Raw genomic sequence first — 22,657 nt, 5'->3', positions numbered from 1 at the left:
GAGGAGTGTCCTCCTCGCCCGCCGGATACTTTCCCTCTTCCCGCGCGGAAGGGCGCGTCGCGAGAGGCGAGCGAGAACCGGGAGAGGGCAAAGTGCATTTCTCCCGTGTCCGCCCGGCTCCCGCGGCGCGCGTTGTGCGTGCACGAGATGTCCGCCCGGTCCGCCGCGTGCGCTCCGTTCGCAAGCGATGGGCGAGCGCCCGCGGGAGAAGGTGGCAGCGTGTGCTCCCCACAACGTACAGGGCTTGAAAATCGTTGTTTTGGTTATAGTGCGGTACCGCTTATAGTGCAGATTATCACGACTCTGGCGAGTTACGTTACAACTGGTCTACACTGTACATACTTTGTTTGCAAAGTGAAAAGATACCTGCTTTGCAATAACTGTTGTGTCAGATACTGCATTTTAAGTTTTATTATTATTTAGACATACTTCAGCCCTATATAGGGCTGTAACAGGACTGGGAAAAGTATAAATAACAAATGTACAGTAAGGCCAGCAAAAGGACATGGCGAAATATAAGCAGATAATAGCAGAAAATTGACATAAGCAAGGGAACATGAGCAAAGGAATAATAGCAATATAGCTAAACCAACTTAAATATGCTAAATGAGCTCACCTATGGTTACTAAAACTTGATTGAATAACAAGTAACAAACAGTACTACACAGTGAATTCAAGAGCTCTATTTATGTGAAAAGAAAAACTGTTTGCTTGTATTTGAATGAGTAAAAAAAAAAGGCATATGTTCAGACTATGGGAACCACAAGTACAACCTTTGCTAGCAAGTGCAGTATGGATACTATTACAAAATAATTACACACGGAAATTTTAGTGTTTCAGTGTTATAACACCGTAGCACAGGTATTATGGCAGTATTGCCTGTTTCAATGAAAATAGGATGTGTCGAAAAATCTTAATTGTAGCAGGTTTAAGCAAACTTATCTCAGAGAGGGCAACAGTAAGACGGCATCAAACTTTGGAGGCATATTCAGAACCAGGCAAATTATAAGTTTTGTATGAAAGTTAGCTTTTCAACCCTTTGGGTGGCTCACCACCATACATGTATGCCGAAGACTGAATGTTTGAAAAAATTTGCTTTTTTAGAAGGAAGTGTCACTGTTGAGGTGCTGCACCCTTCAGTGACTTTTATTCGTAGATGACTGATGATAGAACACAGGTCAGTGCCCATTGAAGGGATAAGATAGCTTTGGCTTGACGTTTGCTGTCCATTTCGCTGAGACCAGCATATGCACCACAGTGTGGCATGCACACAGCAGATCAGTAGGAATGCTAGTTTCTGGGCGCACAACACTCAAGCCAGCAGCGAAAGGCTGCGCTGACTCCCCTGCAGAGTGGATTGAGTGGAGCATGACAGTGTGTTCACTTGACTAGGTCGCTTTAGCAACCAAACACACTGTGTGTCACGCCTCTGGAGACTTCCTAACCCGTCATGCGCGGGCTGCCCACACGTTGTCAGTATGGTGAAAACGCGCCTTGATGTTCGTATAATTGTTATCGCAATAAATATAATTGTTATCACAATAAAATAATGTGGGGCCTGCCTAAATACAGATTCGTGTGGGACACTGGATGTAATGTTAACAGGAAGTGATTCAACAAAATTGATTTAATATGGTGTTGAATTTCCCGCGTCCTTCCTACAAGAAAGAAGAGGACGAGGATCGGGCCAGGGAGCGCGTGAGCGCTTTCGAAGGAAGCAGCCATCTTGGATGTTCTGGGCTGAGGTGGACGCTAATAAACGCCTGTCTGAGTCTCGAGTTTTTGTCGGCTGTTCCGTGTGCCACCTACTCTAACATTTGGTGTTAGAGTAGGTGACAGCTATAGCGGAGCTGCGGCGGAGACGCAGCTCCGCTATAGCGGGAGACGCGGCGACAGCTATAGCGGGGCTGCCCACCACCGAAGCGTGTTACGTTGACGCCTTGGACATGCTAAAAAGACGTTTCGGCGACAAGAAGCGATTGGAGCAAGAGTATTTCTCAAGGCTTCGAAGGCTCACTCCTGTGCGTTCTTCTAATGAAGTAACGAAACTTCGCAAGTTGTACGACCGGGTGCTCATTAACACGCGGGGACTGGAGGCGCTTGGCGTGAGCAAGTCATCTTTCTCGTCGATGCTATGCGACGTTCTTCTCAGGGCACTGCCACATGACATTGTCGTAGCGTATCACAGATCTTGCGCTACACAAGCTGCAAGTTCCGCCAATGACAGCATCCAGCAAGCCACGGAGCTAGAGCGACTGCTGCAGTTCGTCTCTATTGAACTGGAAAGCCTGGAAAAGAGTGACTTTGGGGAGCAAAAAGTATACGACGAGGCGACTCATCCTAGAGACAATAAGAACCGCCGGTTTGACAGTGCGATCCCAACGTCATCAGTGCTTCATAACCAAGCTTCAAAAACACCTCCGGACACGGGCTGCATTTTCTGCAAGTCAACGCAGCATTTGACGGAGTGTTGCCGTACAGACTTATCGCTGTCAGAGAAGAAGAAACTTCTCGCCGCCGACATGCGGTGCTTTCGATGCACCATTAAAGGCCACCGTGCAAGGGATTGCAGACGGAGAATTGCGTGCTCCGGCTGCAGAGGTTGTCATGCGTCTAGTATTTGCGACCCCGACAAACTAAACCGAAAGGCCCATGAAGACGTGAAAGGCAGCAGTACGACTGTATGCGCAGCTACAACTAAGAGCAACGAAAGAAGTGACACTTTGACGTGCATGCTCATACAGACTTTTCGAGCATGGGAAGTGTCAGATTATTCATGCCGTTACATCAGAGGCGTGTTCGACGGAGGAAGTGAACGTACGTTCGTAACAGAAGCTCTTTCAAGGCGGTTAAAGTTGAGGTGTCTTGGCTTTGATACCATAGCAATAAACACTTTCGCCAGTGTCAGCAGTTGCACACCGAAAAGATTTCGCATCGTCGAGCTTCACCTCCGAAGTCAGCATTCCGACGTTGAAGTTGCATTGAGAGCCATCGAGATACCCCACATTTGCCAAGACAGATCAGCCAACACGATGACTTTTTTGTTAGTGACATCATTCAAAGGAACTGGCCACGATATCGCCGATGAACTGATCCACCCGTCCATTGAAAGAGAAAACGGAGTAAGTGTACTAATTGTCTCAGACCAGATGTAGGCGGTGATGACAGGTGAACTCTCCAGACCGGGAAACCAGGAAACACTCATCGCTATGAACTCAAAGTTCGGATGGATCTTTCAAGGGAGCACTGAGCACATGTCGTCAAAGCCAGTCAACTCACGAGTCATGAATCTGCAAGCAAGCCAACCGTCTGCAGAAGATAAGCAGTTGTTGAGTCGGCTGGATTTGCTCCAAAGGGAAGTCGACAAGCTGACAGCCACAGTGGAGAACCTGTTCAAGCAGCGTGATCACTTGCTTGTGGAGAGGGACAGCCAGGCTCGCCAGCTTGCCCAGCTCACTGAAAAACTCAAGGAAAAGGATAAAGATACACAGACTGCCCACTTCACAAGCCGAGCTACAGAATCACAGATTGACAAGCTGCAAGACAACCAAAACAGCAAGGAGAGTGATGTCGTGAGGCTCACATGCCGAGTGAGAGAGTTGGAAGCAGAAGCTGTATCAGCAGCTGAGTCCCATTCCCACCTCCTGCAAGAAAACCAGAGGCTTCATGAGAACTTTGCACTTGTGGCGAAAGAGCACAAGAACATGGCATCTGATTTGGAGAATGCTGTACAACAGAAGAAAGACTTTGAACTTCAAATCCAGGAGTATGTGATTAAAGTGGCCAAAATAGAAGAGCTCTTGCGTACAAGGGATCGAGAGAGGGAACATCTTTTGGACCAGTACCGGTCCCTTATCTCGGCCAATGCTGATCTGCTGACTCAGGCCAAACAGAGCGAGAAAGAACAAGACAGCAGTGATGCCACACTCAATAGCCTGCGTCAGCAGCTTGCACGACACATGAGTGTGACGACAGAGCAGGAGCAGAAGCTGGCTTCACTGGGAGCAACTATGGCAGCCTTGCAAGAGTCCCTGCAGCACAGCGCTACCGAGGGAAGTCGGCTGAAGGAGGAACTTCAGAAGAGCTCAGACATGCGCGCAAGGCTCGTCGAGCAAGTGGAATCGCTTCAGGACCAGCTCGCCAAAGAACAAACTGTCAACAATCAGATTTTTGGGCACTTAAGGCGCCTAGAGGACGATCTTTCTCTGGCGCGTACCGAAGCAGCTACGGCTCGCTCCGACGCAACCAGTCTGGAGCGCTTGCTTGCCACATCTCGGGAGCAGCGCTGCCAGACAGACATTGCCCTCGAAAGGCTCTCTACCGAGATGGAAAACATGAAGCAGGAGGTGCAAGCAGGAGCCACGAGCAGGGCAGCCATAAAAGGAGAACAGTTTTCTCAGAAGCAAGCTGTCAGAGTTTGAGCATGCAGTGGAGCAACTAAAGCAACAAGTCATCAGTGAGCAATATGCAAGGGTGATTGAAGTCTACGCAGGAGAAGATGGACACGTTCGCTCTTGCAAGATAAAGCGACAAGAGGGCCATCCAAAGACTGTTTCCGCTTGAACTACAGGCATGACCGCACTTCGCGGCCGGGAATGTGTTGAATTTCCCGCGTCCTTCCTACAAGAAAGAAGAGGACGAGGATCGGGCCAGGGAGCGCGTGAGCGCATTCGAAGGAAGCAGCCATCTTGGATGTTCTGGGCTGAGGTGGACGCTAAGAAACGCCTCTCTGAGTCTCGAGTTTTTGTCGGCTGTTCCGTGTGCCACGTACTCTTAACAATGGTGTTTGATTTGTCTAATGAAGGATGTCTAAAAATGAAGAACAGAATTGAAACCTTCAGAAAAGCCACTGAAAATGATGCACACTTTATTACATAGGTTGAGGTTACAAGAGACATCATGGGTGAAATTTACTAGTTGGTCTACAGTAGCACTGTATCCACAATGAAAGCCATGCTCAAGAGAGGTTAGAAGGTTGTTTGAGTAAAGAAATTCTATAGTATGTTTATGAATAATATGCTCTACAATTTTGCATGACTATAGAGTTACAGTTATTGGTCTGTAATTAAGATGTTGTTTATCACAAGGGTAACATTTTAGTCGCTCTCAATGATGGTGGTACTTCTCCAGAGTCTAAGGATTTCTGTAAGTTACCGTTATGTTCGTATAGAAGGGCTGCACAAAATCCGTGAATACAAAAAGCATGACCAGCCTAACTATTAATTTGCTTTGTTTTGTCTAATAAGTTGTTATATCAATTTGCAGTATATCAATATTGAGTTGTAACTGCAAGAGCAGTTGGAATTACAAAGGCTGCAAGCCAGCACTCACAAATGGCCTCGACAGTTTCCATGCTAGAAAGAGGTAACTGTTGTGGGGTCTCACATGTGCTCTTGGGACAAAGGAACGACAACACAGTAGTGCAAACAATCAAAAGGGCATTTATTGCGCCTTTCATACACTAATGCACACTAGCCGAATTACTACCAATAGAACATTCACACGGGCGCGCGACAAATCAAGGAAGTCCGACTCACCGCGACCCGATAGCGAGCGAATACGTTCGCCCATGCTATGACACCATCGCCTAGTCGTTCACGTGTACAGTCACGCGAACGGTGGCGCGCTCGAACGATCCGTGTTTGTCCATACCGGTGTCCCGCTCTAAGCCTCGCGCGACGGTCGCGCGAAGCGGGCCGGCGCACGCGCGAAGCGTTCGTGCGTGTTGGTCGCCGATCCCCAGCCAAAGAGAGAGTGCCTCCGACCTTTTTCTCCCAAGTGACCCCGCCATTCGGTGGCGTTAGCATCGCGACACTAGCGCCATCTCTCGCAACGCGCCGCAACCACCGCCGGGCTTAGCCACGCAGAGAAGCCGGACTACAGGAGACATGCGGGGAAAACAACATCAGGGGACGCGTGAGAGTCGCACATCCCCACACTGTAGACGCCAATCAAGAGGCACGGAGCCAAATGGTGAAGCCACAGGAAAATGTTGTTGCATGTGCTAAGGTATAATGTTTATTTCCCATCTACAGCTTGATGGAAAGCGTGAGGCTTAAAAGTTAGAAATGCTATATGTGGGTCTCCCACCTTTTACAGCAGGCAACATACTACATTTTACACTGATAATAAGTAATTTTTTCCTAATTAAAAACAATAATTAGAAAACATTCGGAGGCATTTCATTCAGCCTCGTATGTGCCATACACACCAAAAAAAAAAAAAAACATATCCAAAGCTCACAAGACGTCAGCAACAGGTAAAATAAAAGTAAAAGGGAACTATGCTTGAAGATGCAACGTAACTTGAGCACGAAAATTCAAAATTGTAGCGTGCCTGTATATATGCAGAGTTTATGGCGAACGCCCTGGAGTTCTGCAAACACAAAACTTGCAGGAGTCGCATAAGCTGTTCTCATGTTTGTGCCTTCTTGTGCAGTGAGCTGACGCAGATTGTCTCGGACGTGGTGCATGACCCGACGCTGCCACGCACCGAGGACCACACCTGCCCAAAGTGTGGCCACCGTGAGGCTGTCTTCTTCCAGGCACAATCCCGGAGAGCTGAGGTAGGTGGTCTAGGAAAAAGAAGTCATGCCCAATCAGCAGTCATTGGCAGAGATAAGAGCGGGTATATGCCCGACTCATCTGGCTTGCTCTGATATTCTAAATATTGCAGACATAAACTCTGGGTAACTTTCGTAAACTATGCCAATTAACGGTTTTATATAAGCGAGAGTCGCGTCAAAGCACAAAAATTACTTGGAGCACCTGGTGTCTGGCTTCAGAAAGAACAACAACTTTTGGAAATTTATCAAGCGGTGCAGGAACGAAAGGCTTGGGTTGCTTAATGCGTAAAGGAAATTCAGTCGCAGAGGACTTGGCCAAAGCTATACTGTTTAGTAACTCTTTTCAATCTGTACTTCATCCCATGGAATCCACTCGGCTACAGCCCTGGTGTGAACCCTGCTATGAGAGAGGTCATATCAGTGGCATAACGAAATTCTTAGGCTCTATAGATGTCTCAAAGGCGACAGGACCTGGGGCTTGAGGGTACCAAAAGATAGTGCTTGTGCTGTAAGGAATTATCTTTATGTAATTTATAATAAATCACTCCTACACGGTAAACTTCCTGATGATTGGAAACTAGCTAATGTTGTGCCCATATTCAGTAGCAGTTCCAAGAGTGATGTCTCAAAATAGTATAGACTCATTTCTCTTACTCCTATACACTGCAACCTCATTACTGTGAACACCACTTTAAGTAACTTTTCAGATAAACAAACTTTTCAGAAATCCCCTGCTGACTGCTTATACAAGGGTTGATCCAGAAATAAGGTTCCCATCAATGTTACAAGTTGACAACCATCATTGGAAAGAAGACACTTTGCTCTATTTATAGACCTTATCACCATCTTTTTCTATGCATTTTAGTAGAGGGTGCTCTAATTTCAGTATCCCAATGTCGTAGAACTCCTCCGCCAACCCGTTGAGGAAGCGTTTCACCTCTTCGGGTCTTTCCGGAAGCGTTGGCCACTCAAGTGTTCCCTTAACTTGGGGAACATGTGATAATCGCTAGGCACGAGGTCTGGACTGTACGGTGGGTGGGGCATGACAATCCACCCAAAGTTTGTCAAAAGGTCCTGGGTTTGACGGGAGACGTGAGGTCGGGCGTTGTCGTGAAGCAGCGTTACACCGGCTGTCAGTCGTCCTCGCCGGCGGTTCTGGATAGCTCGCCTGAGTTTTATTAGTGTTGCACAATAACTGTCTGAGTTGATTGTTGTCCCAGGTTCCATGAAATCGATCAGCAATATTCCCTTACAATCCCCAAACACACTGGCCATGACTTAGCCAGCAGAAGGAGTTCGAACTTCTTTGCGACTGGTGACCATGAGTGATGCCGTTGTTTGGACTTTTGTTTCTTTTCGGGAGTGAAATGAAACACCCACATTTCGTCTCCCGTAACAATGGAGTCCAACAATCCTTCCTTATCTTCTTGACACTGTTGAAGAAACTGGCGAGCACAGGGAAGGCGTTTCTCCTTGTGTTCTGCTGTCAACAGACATGGTACCCATCGAGCACAACACTTGTGATACTCCAATTTTTCAGTCAAAGCTCTTTCCACTGTACCGTAAGAACTCCCAGGAATCCGAGCAACAAGTTCACTGACGGTGATCCTCCTGTTTTAAAGCACTTCGTGTTGGACCATCTCAATAAGCACCTCCAAAACTGACGGTCTTTTACTCCGTTCTTTATCGTGGATGTCCTTCCGACCGGCACTAAACTCCCTGCACCACTTTCGGACGTGTTGAACGGACATACACCTCTGTCAACTGATGATGAATATCCACAGGTGAAGCCCCTTTGGCATGCACAAAGCGAATTACGGAACAAATCTTGCACTTGGTGGGAGCAACAATGGGCACCTCCATCTTGGACGGCTGCTGAGCCAAGACTGAACGGTGCAGCGAAGCAAGGCCAGACGGAATCGAGAGTGGGGGAATGCACAGCAGTGTTGCCGGATTTCGCCTCGCACCTTCCCCTGCGGCTGGCGTTCTTTGGAAACCTTATTTCTCAATCGACCCTCGTAGTTTCACTGTAAAGATATTTCAGTACTACAATCCCCAGTTTCCATGTCATATTAACATGATATGAAATTCACCTCAGTACTGCGACTTAATATTCAGAAATCTGGGGATTCTTAGATTTTCGTATATCCTTCACGGCAGTTAGAACAGTAGGCAAGCAGACAAGGCGCAGAAAGTGGACACCACAACGCATTGCTTCGGAAAACCTGAGGTGGTGTCGGAAGAGAAAAAAATCACCGCATATCCACGAAGTGAATGATGATGAGTGGGCGAAGCACCGGGTGATCATTCGGTTAATCGTGAATCCCCCGATGCCGGCACGCGGACCCAGAGACGGCGAGAGCGCGGGAAATGGCGGCAAAATGCTGGAAGCTTTCTCTACCTGAGGTTGGTGGCGCCGATGCTCGGTTCAAGCGCGAGCTTCGCGAGCCCTCAGCTTCGGGTCTGCTTGCCGGCGTTGCCATACTGCTGCAGCTTTGCGAGCCCTCAGGTGTGGGTCTGCATGCCGGCGTTGCCGTGCTGCTGCAGCTTCGCGAGCCCTCAGCTCCAGGTCCGCTTGCCAGCGTTGCCGTTTTGCTGCAGCTTCCCGCGCCTTGGACTCCGGGTCTGCTTGTCTGCGTCGCTATGCTGCAGCAGCTTTGCGAGCCCTCGACTCAGCTTGCAGTTGAGCCGCCACTCTCGCCTTTTCATCCATAGCGGGCACACCGTTTTCAGAAGCGACCGTTATCATCCATGGCTGAAGAGAGAAAGAGAGCGCGCGTCGGGAACGAACGCCCTTGTGCACCGCAGCGCCCCTAGCGGACTCCATGCAAACCAGAGTTACGGACGACGGGCGACGAGGGAGGGACAAAGCTCGGTCCTAATGTGATTCGCCCCTAAAACGCGGGTGGGGTGATAAAGGTGCAGAGGTGACGAAGCATCAGGTTTTGCGAGCGCATGCTCCCCCCAGACAAGTGTTGCCTAGCAACTGAGGCGCTTCTCTTCCTTCTTTCACTCTTATTTCTGTGGCCGTACTAGCTACGCGCGGGAACAAATGTAACGTCTATGCTTGCATGTATGCCACATGGTCGCACTTTGGAGGCGGAATGGAGCTTCCGCTTTGTCGGTGGTTTTCTCCGTGTCCACTTCTCTCTTACGACACGATGCTTCGATGGTGCATGGCGGTGGAACTTATGGAAAATAGCAACAGTGGGGGCCAACAGCGACATTTTCGTTGATAGCTCATACAGTGACAACTGATAAACTGATGAGTTGATGGGCGAAATGTTTAATTTTGGGGCTTTCACTATAATGACCTTTCAGAATAACAATTTGCCGTGGTCCCCTAAAGTTCTTTATAATGAGATTTCACTCTATGTTGCGAGCTACTCCAGCATATTTTGTATTAGGCTTTATTTTGTCATTGGGTACCTAACCAAATGCCAGCATGGATTTAGAAAGGGCCTTTCTTGCCCCGTACAACCACTTGAATTTTTAAATGAAATTACTCGTCTTGATAACAAAAGTGAAATGGATTGTCTATTTCTTGATTTCAAAAAAGCGTATGACACGCTCAGGGGTGGGACTCCTGCACCAATTGCGCCATTTTGATACAAATGCAAATTCCTGCGCCAAAAATACTTACTGAAACTGCACCACGCTGCGCCAGAACAGCTTTGCCATGTGTGCCTCTGGCAGTGACAGAGAACAGCGAGCGGATTCATTCTCCGAAAAAGAATGTTGCTGTTCACATTCCGCACACTGCGCGACGGCGCCTCCCGCAGTTTCTCGTAATTTTCGCACTTATAACACTGGATTTTTCGGCGCTTGCGGCAAGTGACCAGCGCACGCGCAGCCATTCCTGGCTGTTGTCGCTGCCTTCGGAACGGTCAGGGCGGCTGTATGAGTGTAATAGAACACGGTTGAGTGGGCTGAGCAACGCGGCACTCCCTAGCTGATGCACAAAACAGCGAAAAGTAAGCTGAGGGCACTGTGAGAGAACTAAATATTAGAGAGGCGTGCGCTGCAGCAGGTTCAGCGGGCGGGCCTCTTTGTCCACAGGGTCGATATACCGTATTTATTCGAATCTAGGCCGATAGTTTTTTTTTTTTTCAAATAATCATATACAAACTCTAGCTCCAAAATGCAATTTTGTCTGCTCCAAACTGCTCCAAAATGCAATTTTGTCTGCTCCAAATTGCTCCAAAACGCAATTTTATTTGCTCCAGAAAGTGCTCCAAAATGACTTTGGCCAGTCCCATCTCTGCACGTTGTCTTTTTTACAGAAACTTGCTGACATTAACACTAGCACAGTTGCTTGGAATTGGATTATAGATTTTTTATTGTTTAGAAAGCAACGAGTTATTTTGAATGGGAGTTTCTCAGATGATGTTACTGTTAAGTTTTGTGTGCCGCAAGGCTCCGCTCTGCATTGGGGTCGCTTCTCTTGTTTTTATTAATTATAATTGGGATGGTATCAAAAGGCAGATGCGATTGTTTACCCATGATTGTGTATTGTATGCAAGGGTATCTGATGAGTAGAGACCAGATTTTAGGCAAATGCCTTTTTTGTTCCTTGCCCTTCTATCGCCCCACTTTGATATATGAGCATGAATTAGAGGTTAAGAAGGGCTTTTATAGTGGTTTTATAGTGCCTATAAATGCCTATTTTCAATATCAGCGCCTGTATAAACACTATTTAGACTCAAGTTTCGCTTTCGAGTGCAGTTAGAGACCGTTATTCATGTTACCGGGCAACATTGACTGTTTGGAACTCTATGTGGTTCAACCTAGTCCTTTAGTTCGACCAACTCCCGGAAAACAACTGCTAGCAGCATTCAAATGGGACGCGCCGGCCAGCATACGTCGCCGCGCTGACATAGAGCCGTCAGGGGAAAGGAGAGTTAAGAGCAAAAGAAGAAAGAAAAAATGTGATGTGCACGCGGCTTTTGTTTTGTTTGTAATTTACTTTTTAAGGTGTTCACCGCCGTCGAGCGTTCCTTCTCAGCGTACGAGATCATTCTCAGTGACAAGAGGCACAATTTTGAATCCAAAAATCTGGAGATGGTGGTAGTTTGCTATTGTTTCCACAATCTTCACAGTGATTCTAAGACTACATTCCGCGTGCTCTCCAAACAGATTTCTTCAAACATGTGCGGAAGCAGCATATAAAAAATGGGCGGAAGTGTATTTGGCAGTGTTGGGACGTCTTGCCTGTACAATTCGGATAATGTCATTGTATATGAGGAAATTGCCAAGAGTTGTACCTAACAGTCCTCATGTAAGAACATGCTAATTTCTTAATAAATCGTAGTTTCTCTTGCATTTGAACTTATTTGTCTGTTTTTGTTGTGTCTTTAGTTGCGTCAAGCAGACATAAAGTATCACTTTTTTTAATCAGTAATCCCAGCTTTCAAGTATTCTTTTTCATGCCTCTTTCACTATATGCGACGCTCGAGTACAGCGGCCATTGAACATGAATATGAGCAGTGTGCTTATTGAATTAAGCCAATTGATCGTCATTAGTTCGGCAATTTTATGGGACAATTGCACGGCTATGTTCAACTGTTGGCGCCTTTCTGCCGTCGTAGACTATAACATTTCTTGTTTTCCTATCGTAGATATAGGCCGTGCACGTATTCGTTTGAAATTATTCGCATTTATGCAAAAATTTATTGTGCCTATATTTACGACATTGGAGGCCTAAAACATTGTTTTGCCTGTCTATTTTTGGCGCCTAAAACGCGCTTTTTTAATGCCTAAAGATCCGGCCTCTACTGATGAGACAGATTGTTTTCGATTGGTGTATAAAAAAAATGGTGTCACTAATAGCATGTTCGTGAGGAAAAAAGTGCAGGGCGTGCCCTCGCCTTCGTGCAACAAAGTTTAAAACGCGAAGCATTGACATAAAGGAAGCAGCATATAAAAAATGTTTTACCAATTTTGGAGTATGCTTGCCCTGTATGGTGTCTGTTTTGTGGTGTGCATGTTAACTAGGGGTGTGTGAATATCAAAATTTGCAAGTACGAATCGAATATGAATACTTAGCTTCGAATATCGAATCGAATAATAATATGCACATGTATTTATTAGCAAGTTGAATTAATTTGTTATGTTGGAACATTGCAATTACAGTGTCAATATTAAAGAACTAGACTAGTAAGCCGTTACTCTAAGACATTGTGTTTTTGGCTCATGTTAACTTGGAAAATTTAGTAATTCTTACTAGCTGTCCTCGCCAGCCTGTGCCTTATTATACCGCATCAAATTCCTGTAAACTCGGAGGCATTCGATCCTGTGCCAGTTGGCACTCATCACACTTGCTGTCAAGCAATAAGCTCAGAATTGGTGGTGGCGCTAAAAAAAAGAACATGTTATGTTTGCAGCTTTTTATTGCTGATAGAAATTATATGGACACTTCAACCAGATTTCTGCTGTCGCCGTGAGGTTCCATATAAAATCCAAGGGCAATAAAACCGTCGCTGAGCGCCGTATGCGCGAGTGAAAGCGCGCTATCACAAAGAGCGAATGCACGGCAGGGGAGTATGGGAGGGAGGTGGGGCGACACTGTGCTGCTTCACCAAATGCTTATATTGCAACCGGGCGCAAGGCGAACTGGCCACTCAATCTCCCACGCAATAGCAAGAAAGTGGGGGGGGGGGCAGCTTCTCCTCTGCACAACTCCTCTGCACTTTGCCCGACGGTGGTGGTCGCCCACACCGTCTCTTATCTCCACACGGCTCTGACCTTTGTATGCACTGTGCATTCGCTGCTCAGTTTCCGTTGAAGCGATAGACCGCGTGAACCTTCGCACGCTGCAGCGGCTGCGCTTGCTGCCAGCGTTTTGACGGTCGTTGTCTGCGGTCATTCAGTGTGATCTATTCATGTTTGCTTGTGCGCGCTGACACCATGCTAACATTGTTAATTCAGTTAGTAAGCGAATGTGCCCAAGTTTATGCAGCCGATAAAACTACTATCTCTACTCCGAATAGCTCTCTACTAATTTGCTATCGCAATTGATGTTTCGCCTATCGGGCAAAACTGCGACATTTTTTTCCCCCTTAATAAGCACATAGAGAAACAACGTAACAAGTAGGCACTTGATGTTTTCCATGAGTTGTTTGCGGACCTGTATGCTGCTGCTGATAAGTGACCTCAGGCTGGGGCAGCATGCGTAATCTTTTGTGCACTGGTCAATGACGACAACTGCAGTATAAAATTTGTGCTATTATGGACAGCTAGCATGCTCAATGCATACCTGCCGATCCTCGTGAATTATTCGAAAGGTTTACGACTTTGGGCTTGTTTTAGGACTGTCGGAGCTAACACGAGAAAGATCCAGCCCTGACACAGTTGAGTTTTCGAACTCATTTTTTATTCTCGCTCTGCACCTGCCGCGCGGTCGAATGCCAACTTCTTCCTTGACGGGTGACGCATGCGAGGCGCTACAGGGCTTCCCCCCGTAGAGCGCGAGCCATTGGAGTCTCCCAGTGAACGTGCTTGGATGTGGGCATCCAGACTGGAGATGGAAGCTCCGCGGACACGAGGGCGGCAATGTATGCAGGTTTTAGTCGATCGGCAGCCACGACGTCTTCACGGCCGTTGATGTCCAGCGTGAATGTCTTAGGTGTACGATGGAGTACGCGAAATGGGCCATCATAGGGCGGTGTGAGTGGTGGCCGTATTTGGTCACGCCGAACGAAGACGTGACTGCAGTCATGCAGATCCTGGTCGACGAAGACAGACTGGGGGTGTCGGTCGGCAGGAATTACAGGAGCAAGGTCGTGAAACATGGTGCGCAGCTCTCGAATGTACGTGGAGGCATCATGAGTGGAAGGGGGCGACGACGGCTCAAAGAATTCCCCTGGAAGACGCAGGGACACGCCATAGACTAGTTCGGCTGATGAGCAGCCGAGATCCGTCTTCAATGCTGATCGGATGCCCAGAAGTACGAAGGGGAGGTGATCAAGCGAACGTTCTCTTGGCTGGTGAGCAGCGAGGGCAGCTTTCAGTTGTCTAGGAAATTATAACTGTGCTAAAACGAGACACGAGGACGAAGTGAACAGGACGATCGCAGGTCATCCTGTTGGCACTAAAGGCAGGTTCGTGCCCGATGCGATCGTCCTGTCCACTTCGTCCTCGTGTCTCGTTTTAGCACAGTTATAATTTCCTAAATGTCTTACCAACTAGCCCCCCACCAAACGCTTCTCGATTTCAGTTGTCGATGAAGCCGTTCGACCATGCCATTGGCGGAAGGATGGTAGGCAGTCATGTGGATGTGTCGAATGCCCAGGATATTGGCAAGTGCGGCGAAAAGGGCCAATTGAAATTGACGACCGCGATTGGTGGTGATGACAGAAGGGCATCCAAAGCGTGTGCAGCATCCAAAGCGTGGGCATCCAAAGCGAAGGGCATCCATTCACAAACCCAGCCGTTTGTGAAAGCCTTAGCCACTGTCGGTGCTGTAATGTCGGAAATGGGAAACGCTTCCGGCCATCTGGTGAAGCGATCCACACATGTCAGTAGGTAACAGGCCCCTTGTGATGGTGGAAGAGGGCCGACGATGTCGAGATGGACGTGGGAAAACCTGGCGTCGGGAAGCCGAAAGGGGGATGGTGCCGTGACGGTGAATTTTAACACGCTGGCACTGAAGGCAGGTTCGTGCCCAGCGTCGGACGTCAGCATTGATGCTTGGCCAAAGGAAACGAGATGTGACTAGCTTCTGGGTCGCACGAATACCCGGATGGCTCATGTTGTGCAATTGATCAAAAATTGCACGACGAAAAGCTGTAGGCACGAAGGCCCGAGGAACACCAGTAGACGTTTCGCACATTATTAATGAGGTAGAAAATGGAAGCAGGCACTCCGTGAAAGATAGAGACGTGGATGAAGAGCGAAGACTATGCAGCTCAGGATCGTTCCTCTGGGCAGCTGCTAGCTCTACCATGTCTAGTGGTGGCTGGGTCGACAAGGCATCGATGCGTGAGAGTGCATCAGCGGCGGCATTTTGCGGCTTGTGGACATGTCTGAGATCCACGGTGAACTCGGAGATAAAGCATAGTTGACGGACCTCTCTTGCAATGTAATTGCCGTGATTGCGATGGAAGGTAGTCAGGGGCTTGTGGTCTGTAACGATGTAAAAGTCCCGGCCCTCCAGTAAATGGCGGAAATGTTTGATGGCGAGGTACACCGCAAGGAGTTCTCGGGCAAATGTACTGTATTTTTCTTCCGGTGGTTTGAGTTTTTGCGAGAAAAAACCAAGAGGCTGCCAACCTGATGCGTGCTGCTCGAGAACAGCGCCTGCCACACTCGATGCATCGGTGATGAGACAAATTGGGGCATCAGGAACGGGATGGATGAGCATGGTGGCGTCTGCCAGAGCCTTTTTGGCAGTGGCGAAGGCAGATGCGGCATCGTCGGTCCATTCCAGTGGCGCAGCCGGGTCTTTTTTTATGGCTAATAGGTCGGTCAAGGGCTTTCGTCGGCAAGTGGTCAAGTACCACTTGCCGCCGTCAGGGGCCGGTCGTCGCATTTCCCGACCAGGAGCATGGGCGAGTGCACTTGCGAGCAGAGGCCCCAAATCGGCGGTGGTACCAGCACATGGTCGAGGACGAGCCGTCCCGTGGCGCGTCGGTTGTCTGAAGTCCCGGAGAGCGTGGAGACGTCGAGGAGCGACTGTGGAACTGGAACCTGGATGCCAATCGGCGATGCGCAGGTACGAAGTCATCGAGACGTCTGACAAGGGCGTCCAAACGGTTGTCGATGCTCGCGAGTGCGGGGTCTGCAGCGGTGGCCAGTGGCGACGTGGTCACAGCATTGAGGCTATGTGCACGCGAGTAGTCTGCTACTGGATCAGCCATTTCAGCGAGCGTGTCTACTGGGACATCTCCTGCAGTGACGAGGACCGGGACCATGCTCTGCGGTAAGCGCTGGAGGAACAACTCTCGCAACAGCTTCTCCTCTTGAGGGGCGGAGGTCCCGCCAATGAGCTGGCGCATGCGTCGCAGGAGCTGGGATGCGCGACGGTCACCGAGCTCTGTGGCCGTGATGAGCTGTTGGAGCCTGCTGTGTTCAGACTCGGACTTGCGGGAAATGATAGCTTCCTTCAACGTGTCGTAGGGATGGCTCGGGTGCGGCGAAGCTAAAATATCTGTGAAGTCTTGGCTACGTCCGGAGGTAAGGAGGACACCAGATGCCAGTACCTGGTCTGTTGGCTGGAGATTTGCCGTAGACGGAAGTGCGCCTCGACCTGCAGTAACCATGTGCAGGGGTTGTTTGGCCAAAATGGTGGCAGGTTGACGTGTTGGATCGCAGCCACCGCAGCACTGCTAGGTCTGGCGTCTTCTTGGGCGTCAGGACCGGTAGGCTGGGTGCAAGAGTCGGCGGGATCCATGCGGGATGGTTGGGGTAGCGTGTTCTTTATTGGGTCACCATTAACTGTCGGAGCTAACACGAGAAAGATCCAGGCCTGACAGCGTTGAGTTTTCGAACTGATTTTTTTATTCTCGCTCTGCACCTGCCGCGCGGTCGAATGCCAACTTCTTCCTTGACTGGCGCCGCATGCTGAGGCGCTACAGGACTTTATGAATGTTGCGTCAAGTGTTATGTAAAATTATGCTTGTGAAAAATATTCGCCGATCGGTTTCCGAATGTTCCGTTGAATTTTTCTGATTGTGAAAGTATGCTGCAGGGGTACTTGCTTCGAGCAAGTTCCTGATGCAGGCACAACAGCAATAGAAAATTTCAGCAACAGAAATTCACAGTGATCTAAACAGGTGTTGCTCGTCGATCTCTTCTGTTCTGTTTGCTGCTGCTTGTGTGCCACATCTAAGGGTAAAAAATTCTTAATGAAATGCGTGTGTATCTATCAAAACGCATATGCTAAAAGGAAGCTTAAATAAAGAAAAGACTCCGCGCAACTACTACACTGCACAAATACGTAATACCTAGGCACGTGTGCCATACACAATAGGTGCCAAAGTGGTGTCGAACACATTTACCATGAAGACCCGTGAAAATTTATCGGAAAGAAAGAAAACCACTTTCTGGCCAGGGGATCACACTTGACCACTCATCTGTGCTGACCAGGATGCTAGAAGCAGTGCAAGGCCTGGTTAGTGCAGATTATAAGCGGGGCCACCATAGAAATGTTGAAGTCAACTCCGTTGCTCAGCCACACGAACAAATGATAGAAAAGGATGCTCAGGGCACTGGACAAGAGTTTGGGTGTCGTGTGCATTCACTTGAAGCAAAGCTTTCTTTGCCTCTTCCTTTGACTTTTTCACTGCTGTCTGGCACACCGCATCAGGTTCAGAGTGTGATGACAGGGGTGTGGCAGAGGGGGAAAGGCGATGCAAGAAACTCATTCGGGCCTTTCCATTCCGTCGCCACAATACCTTCTAGACTGATGGAATCATCCGTGAGCCCCCAGCAAAAGCATTGCAGGAGCTGCAGCGCATACCTTTGTACTAACATGCAACAGTCTAGAGGGCTTCCCCTCTAGACACAGAAGGCAGACAATGGGTAGAGCCGATCAAGTAACAGCCTTGCCATTCTTCGCTCATGGCAGCTCCCATACATGGGCGAGCACGGGAGAAAGAAAGGCAACATAAAAAAGCACTGCTGCTAGACAGAGCAGCACTTGCAGACAAACTCAATAAATTTAAATTAGAGGTATCATATGGTGCATTTCCACACCGCTTTGCTCCTGTCTCTTAACGTTAGGCCTTCCATCACTCCTTGTGCGGTCCTTAACTTGTTCGTGAGCTTCTTTGTTAACCTCCACATTTCTGCCCTGTATGTTAGCACCGGTAGAATGCAATGATTGTACGCTTTTCTTTTCAACGACAGTGGTAAGCTCCTAGTCAGGATTTGGCAATGCCTGCCGTATGCACTCCAACCCAATTTTATTCTTTGTAAATTTCCTTCTCGTGATCAGGGTCCCCTGTGAGTAATTGACCTAGATAAACGTACTCCTTTACAGACTCTAGAGGCTGACTGGCGATCCTGAATTCTTGTTCCCTTGCCAGGCTATTGCACATTACATTTGTCTTCTGCTTATTAATCTTCAACCCCACTCTTACACTTACTCAGTGGATCAGAGGGCAAACGGGGATAGCCAATATTCTAATTGACATTAAGAGAAAAAAAAATGGACCTGGGCAGGCCACGTAGTGCGTACGATGGATAACCGGTGGGCCATTAGAGTTACAAAATGGATACCAAGAGAACGGAAGTGCAGTAGAGGACGGCAGAAAACTAGGTGGGTTGATGAAGTTAGGAAATTTGCAGGTGCAAGTTGGAATCAGCTAGTGCAAGACAGGGGTAATTGAAGATTGCAGGGAGAGGCCTTCGTCCTGCAATGAACATAAATATAGGCTGATGATGATGATGATGTATCTATAAAAGTGGTTAAAGATATATCTCATGGCATGGTTCTGAACAGATCCCAGCGCACTAGAAAGGGTGATAAGATGAGAGTCCCATATGGTGCATGTATATTCCACTTTGAGATGACTCAGCATCATGTAAGCTAGCATTTTATTAGGTGGAGGGGCTAAGTGTAAGTTTTGCCCTGGAAAGCCAAGGACACGTTCAATATACGAGAAGACTAATTAATATTCTGAGTGAGCAGAATGCCTAAGTATTTTGTCGAGGAAGCAGGGTTTAGGTTAACACCATTAATTGTGTAAGTTCCTGATGTTTAAGAATGATGGCAATGAAAGCACATCAGAGAGATTTTTCTGGTGTTGAGAGACATTTGCCAATGGCCAAGGGTCATCTTCACCAGTTTCTAGTGAAGCAGTAGTACTTGTTTATAAGCTATTTTATGTGTTAAAGTAACTCAAGTGTTTCATGAGATGGAGCAGGGACATTAAAGCATTGGCAACAACTTCTGGATGTAGGCATGGATACTTTGGTTAAAGCAGTGAGTAATCTGACCTTTTATGCCTCATTGTTGCACTTTTTGCAGGATGAAATGCGGCTGTATTATGTGTGCACAAACACAAACTGCACTCACCGGTGGACTGAGTGAAACAACCTGAGAAGCTTGCCCATCTTTTCAAAGCAGCGTGTCCTGCTGTTAGCTTTGTACATAAGCATCATGAAATAAAGTTTTTTTTTTTTTTGCCATTGTATAATTTATGCCTTGCCTCTTTTCTTGCTTTGGTCATATTCCAAGGCCTAATCAGTGACAAAAATAGCCTTTACATAACTGATCATTGTACACTTTTACATAGACAGAGATGCGGTGCCCTAATTAGAAGCTGATGAAAGTGTAGCAGAAAAAATGGGGGAACCTGAAACCACTTTGAAGTGTGCCATTTGTAAAGAAAAATGTTTGGTAGATTCACCAGTAGAGCGATACATTCACAGCAATAGCAAGATTCAGCGTTGCGTTCCTCTGACAGTGTTCCAACTATAAGCCGGTGTGACATGTTGGCACAATGCAGCACACAAGGCAACTCCTGCTGGGCAGAAGGAATAGCACCCTGGCAGCCACCAGACGTCTCACAAGTGCAAGCATGATGAAAACTGCCAATAGTGTTGCAGGCGTCTCACCACAGTGAAGAAAAAGCATAGCTTGCACTGGAGGCACGATGCTAAAGAGACAGCAAAGCTGATGGACACCTAGCTAGTCCTGGCTTTTTGGCTAGGCTAAGCACTACCAGGTCATCCCCAGCATTTTCTGGAATTTATTGATTGATCGATTAGCTATTGATTGGCTATCGCAAGGTATTGGGTACGTATTTGGGCTAGGCTAAGCACTACCAAGTCATCCCCAGCATTTTCCGGAATTTACTGATTATTGATCGATTAGCTATTGATTGACTATCAATGACTGACTAAGCTTAAGTAGTCCCAACCATGCTTAGCTAGACTTATCCAGGCTCAACTTCGCCACTTCACAGGGGTATGTGCCAATGCGCTTGGACCCTTTCTGCACTGCCGCCTGTGTAGGCCCACATTTTTTGTGGACGACTAACGGAATAACGGCCGGCTTAAGCAGCTCCACTGTTAATATTAGGTAGTGTTAATTTAACATTTACTGCTCAGACCAGGGCATATGCTCAGCTACTGTGCTTATAGAGTGCGTGTGCAAAACACTCACGCCAGCTGCGAAAGGCAGAACACTGTCCTTGCCTTGCTACTGAGACCTTTCAGTGTAGCCAGGGTCCTTCAGTACTTTTCTTTTAGTCGTGAAACTCCCGCCTAACGTGGGAGCGTTTCATATAGCACCCGCAGTGAACACATAGAAGGGCATTGGAGCAGATGCCGGACAGACTCCACAGGCGCTCTTCTGTGCATACGCTAACGTTTGCACAAGGGGCGACAGCCATTATCGATGTGTGGGCATTGTTGGTACAATGTGCTAATCACTGCCCCGTTTCTGTACAGTGTTCAAAAATTTGCAATTAATTTCAGAACTACACTCAATTTGGTTCATTTCCAGGTTCGCCTGCATTTGTAACAGTAGCCTAATTAAGAATTGAAAAGGTACACGAGGGAATCCTTCAATGTTAGAAACCAGCTACAGAGCAACTGCATGTCATACTTTTATGTAATCATGCATAAAAAAAATCCTGCATTAGTGTTTTTAGTTGCTCATGTTTCAGTTGCAGTGTACATCTCTATGTGATGACAGCATGATTTGTGATAGTGACAATGTCTGCGTGTCGGTCCAGTTGCAAGGGCACCTAACTTAATAACTACCTAAACTATAGGTAATTAAGGAACTAAACTCGCTAATAAACTGTGAGGAGAAGGGTTTGCACTAGGCTCACCCTAAAAGCGACTGTCGGGAAAAGGCACGACGCTCCTCCACTCCGCAACGCACAAAGGCACTATGGCAGGGTTCGTCGACTCTCTGACACAGCACAGAGAAGGCTCCGGAGTCAGTTAGCCAACAAGCACGGGTTCATTCACCCAAGATACAGCACAGTGCGACAGTCACGCCGCTTATGGGCGAAGGCTCACCCCAAGACTGATCGAGTATGCGCGTTCGCTACGCTACAGATAACCGGGTAGACGTCCACAAAGCACGAGAACGTGGAGTCGCGAGAGCAAAGGTCCCACGTAACCACCTTGTTGCGAGCCTGTGAGAATCTACTGCGGCGATGAGACGCTCGGCAAAAGAGAGCTCGGGTGAAGAGGGCGCCTGGGAGCTGCCACTCGGGAGACCAACCAGGGCGCGTCCCGGTGACATTTGCTCGCGCGGTAACTCGAACCATGCATGTCACGCATGTTGCCATTACGGCGGCAGTTCCCGGAGATCGAGCAAAGCACAACGCGCAAGCTGGGGGACTAGGCGCGGAAAGGCACCTCGATCTCCACAAAACTAAACTAATTCCATAATAGCAAACTAAGCTAACTAGCTTATGCTAACTAAACTCACTAATAACTATAGCCTAACTTAACAAAGCCAACGAAATAATTGCCTAATAACTAAAGTAACTAAACTAATTAAATAACTAGACTGATTATTAACTAACTCAGCTAACCAATTAAGTATCAATACTAATTAATCGGACTAGTAAGTGACCTAACCAAATAGAAATAATAAATCTAAAAGCTAACTGCTTAACAACTATCGAACAGCTAATTATCTAACTCGAATATTTACTAATAACTAGCCTACCTAACCAAGTTAACTAACCCAACTAATCAAACAATAACTAATTTACTATTCAAATATAGCTAACTAGAGAGTAACTATAGAGATTTAACCAAAATCTTTTGTGCGAGGAATGCTGCTAGAAGGGTGGCCACGTCAATCACAATGCTGCCGCGTATAATTTAAGCACAAATGAATCGCCAGCTAAACTGTTTTGCCAAAAGTGCCAGTACATGTTCACTCTGCAAACATGCTGACATAAATGTGGGAAAAGCGCTTTTCCTGGTGAAAGATTTGCATGATCACGCAGCCCAGCCCATCGCGGCTAATTGATCCTCTTCTAACTTATGCCAGCAGCTCTGGTGTCACCTTCTGTCCTTGTATGAAACTTTCATGACTAGAAGGAAAGTATTGAGGGACCCTGGCGTAATGTCGATGGCATGTCCACTTCGCTTCGTCATTTTTGGCCACCAAACCTT

At 47.6% G+C, this 22,657-nt stretch overlaps 1 protein-coding gene across 1 annotated transcript in view; it reads left to right on the top strand.

Moving 5' to 3' along the window:
• LOC119458650 (DNA-directed RNA polymerase II subunit RPB9) overlaps positions 1 to 19,692 on the top strand; it is a 35,129-nt gene extending 15,437 nt beyond the window's left edge. Inside the window, exons 4-5 of the mRNA XM_037720511.2 lie at positions 6,439 to 6,565; positions 19,536 to 19,692. Of these exons, the coding sequence (XP_037576439.1) occupies positions 6,439 to 6,565; positions 19,536 to 19,598 (190 nt within the window). The 3' untranslated portion in view covers positions 19,599 to 19,692. The remainder of the gene's footprint in view (positions 1 to 6,438; positions 6,566 to 19,535) is intronic.
• Positions 19,693 to 22,657: the final 2,965 nt, after the last annotated feature.

Source organism: Dermacentor silvarum, chromosome 7, assembly GCF_013339745.2.
Source record: "Dermacentor silvarum isolate Dsil-2018 chromosome 7, BIME_Dsil_1.4, whole genome shotgun sequence".
NCBI lineage: Eukaryota > Metazoa > Arthropoda > Arachnida > Ixodida > Ixodidae > Dermacentor > Dermacentor silvarum.
This window is presented reverse-complemented; position numbering and strand designations above follow the sequence as displayed.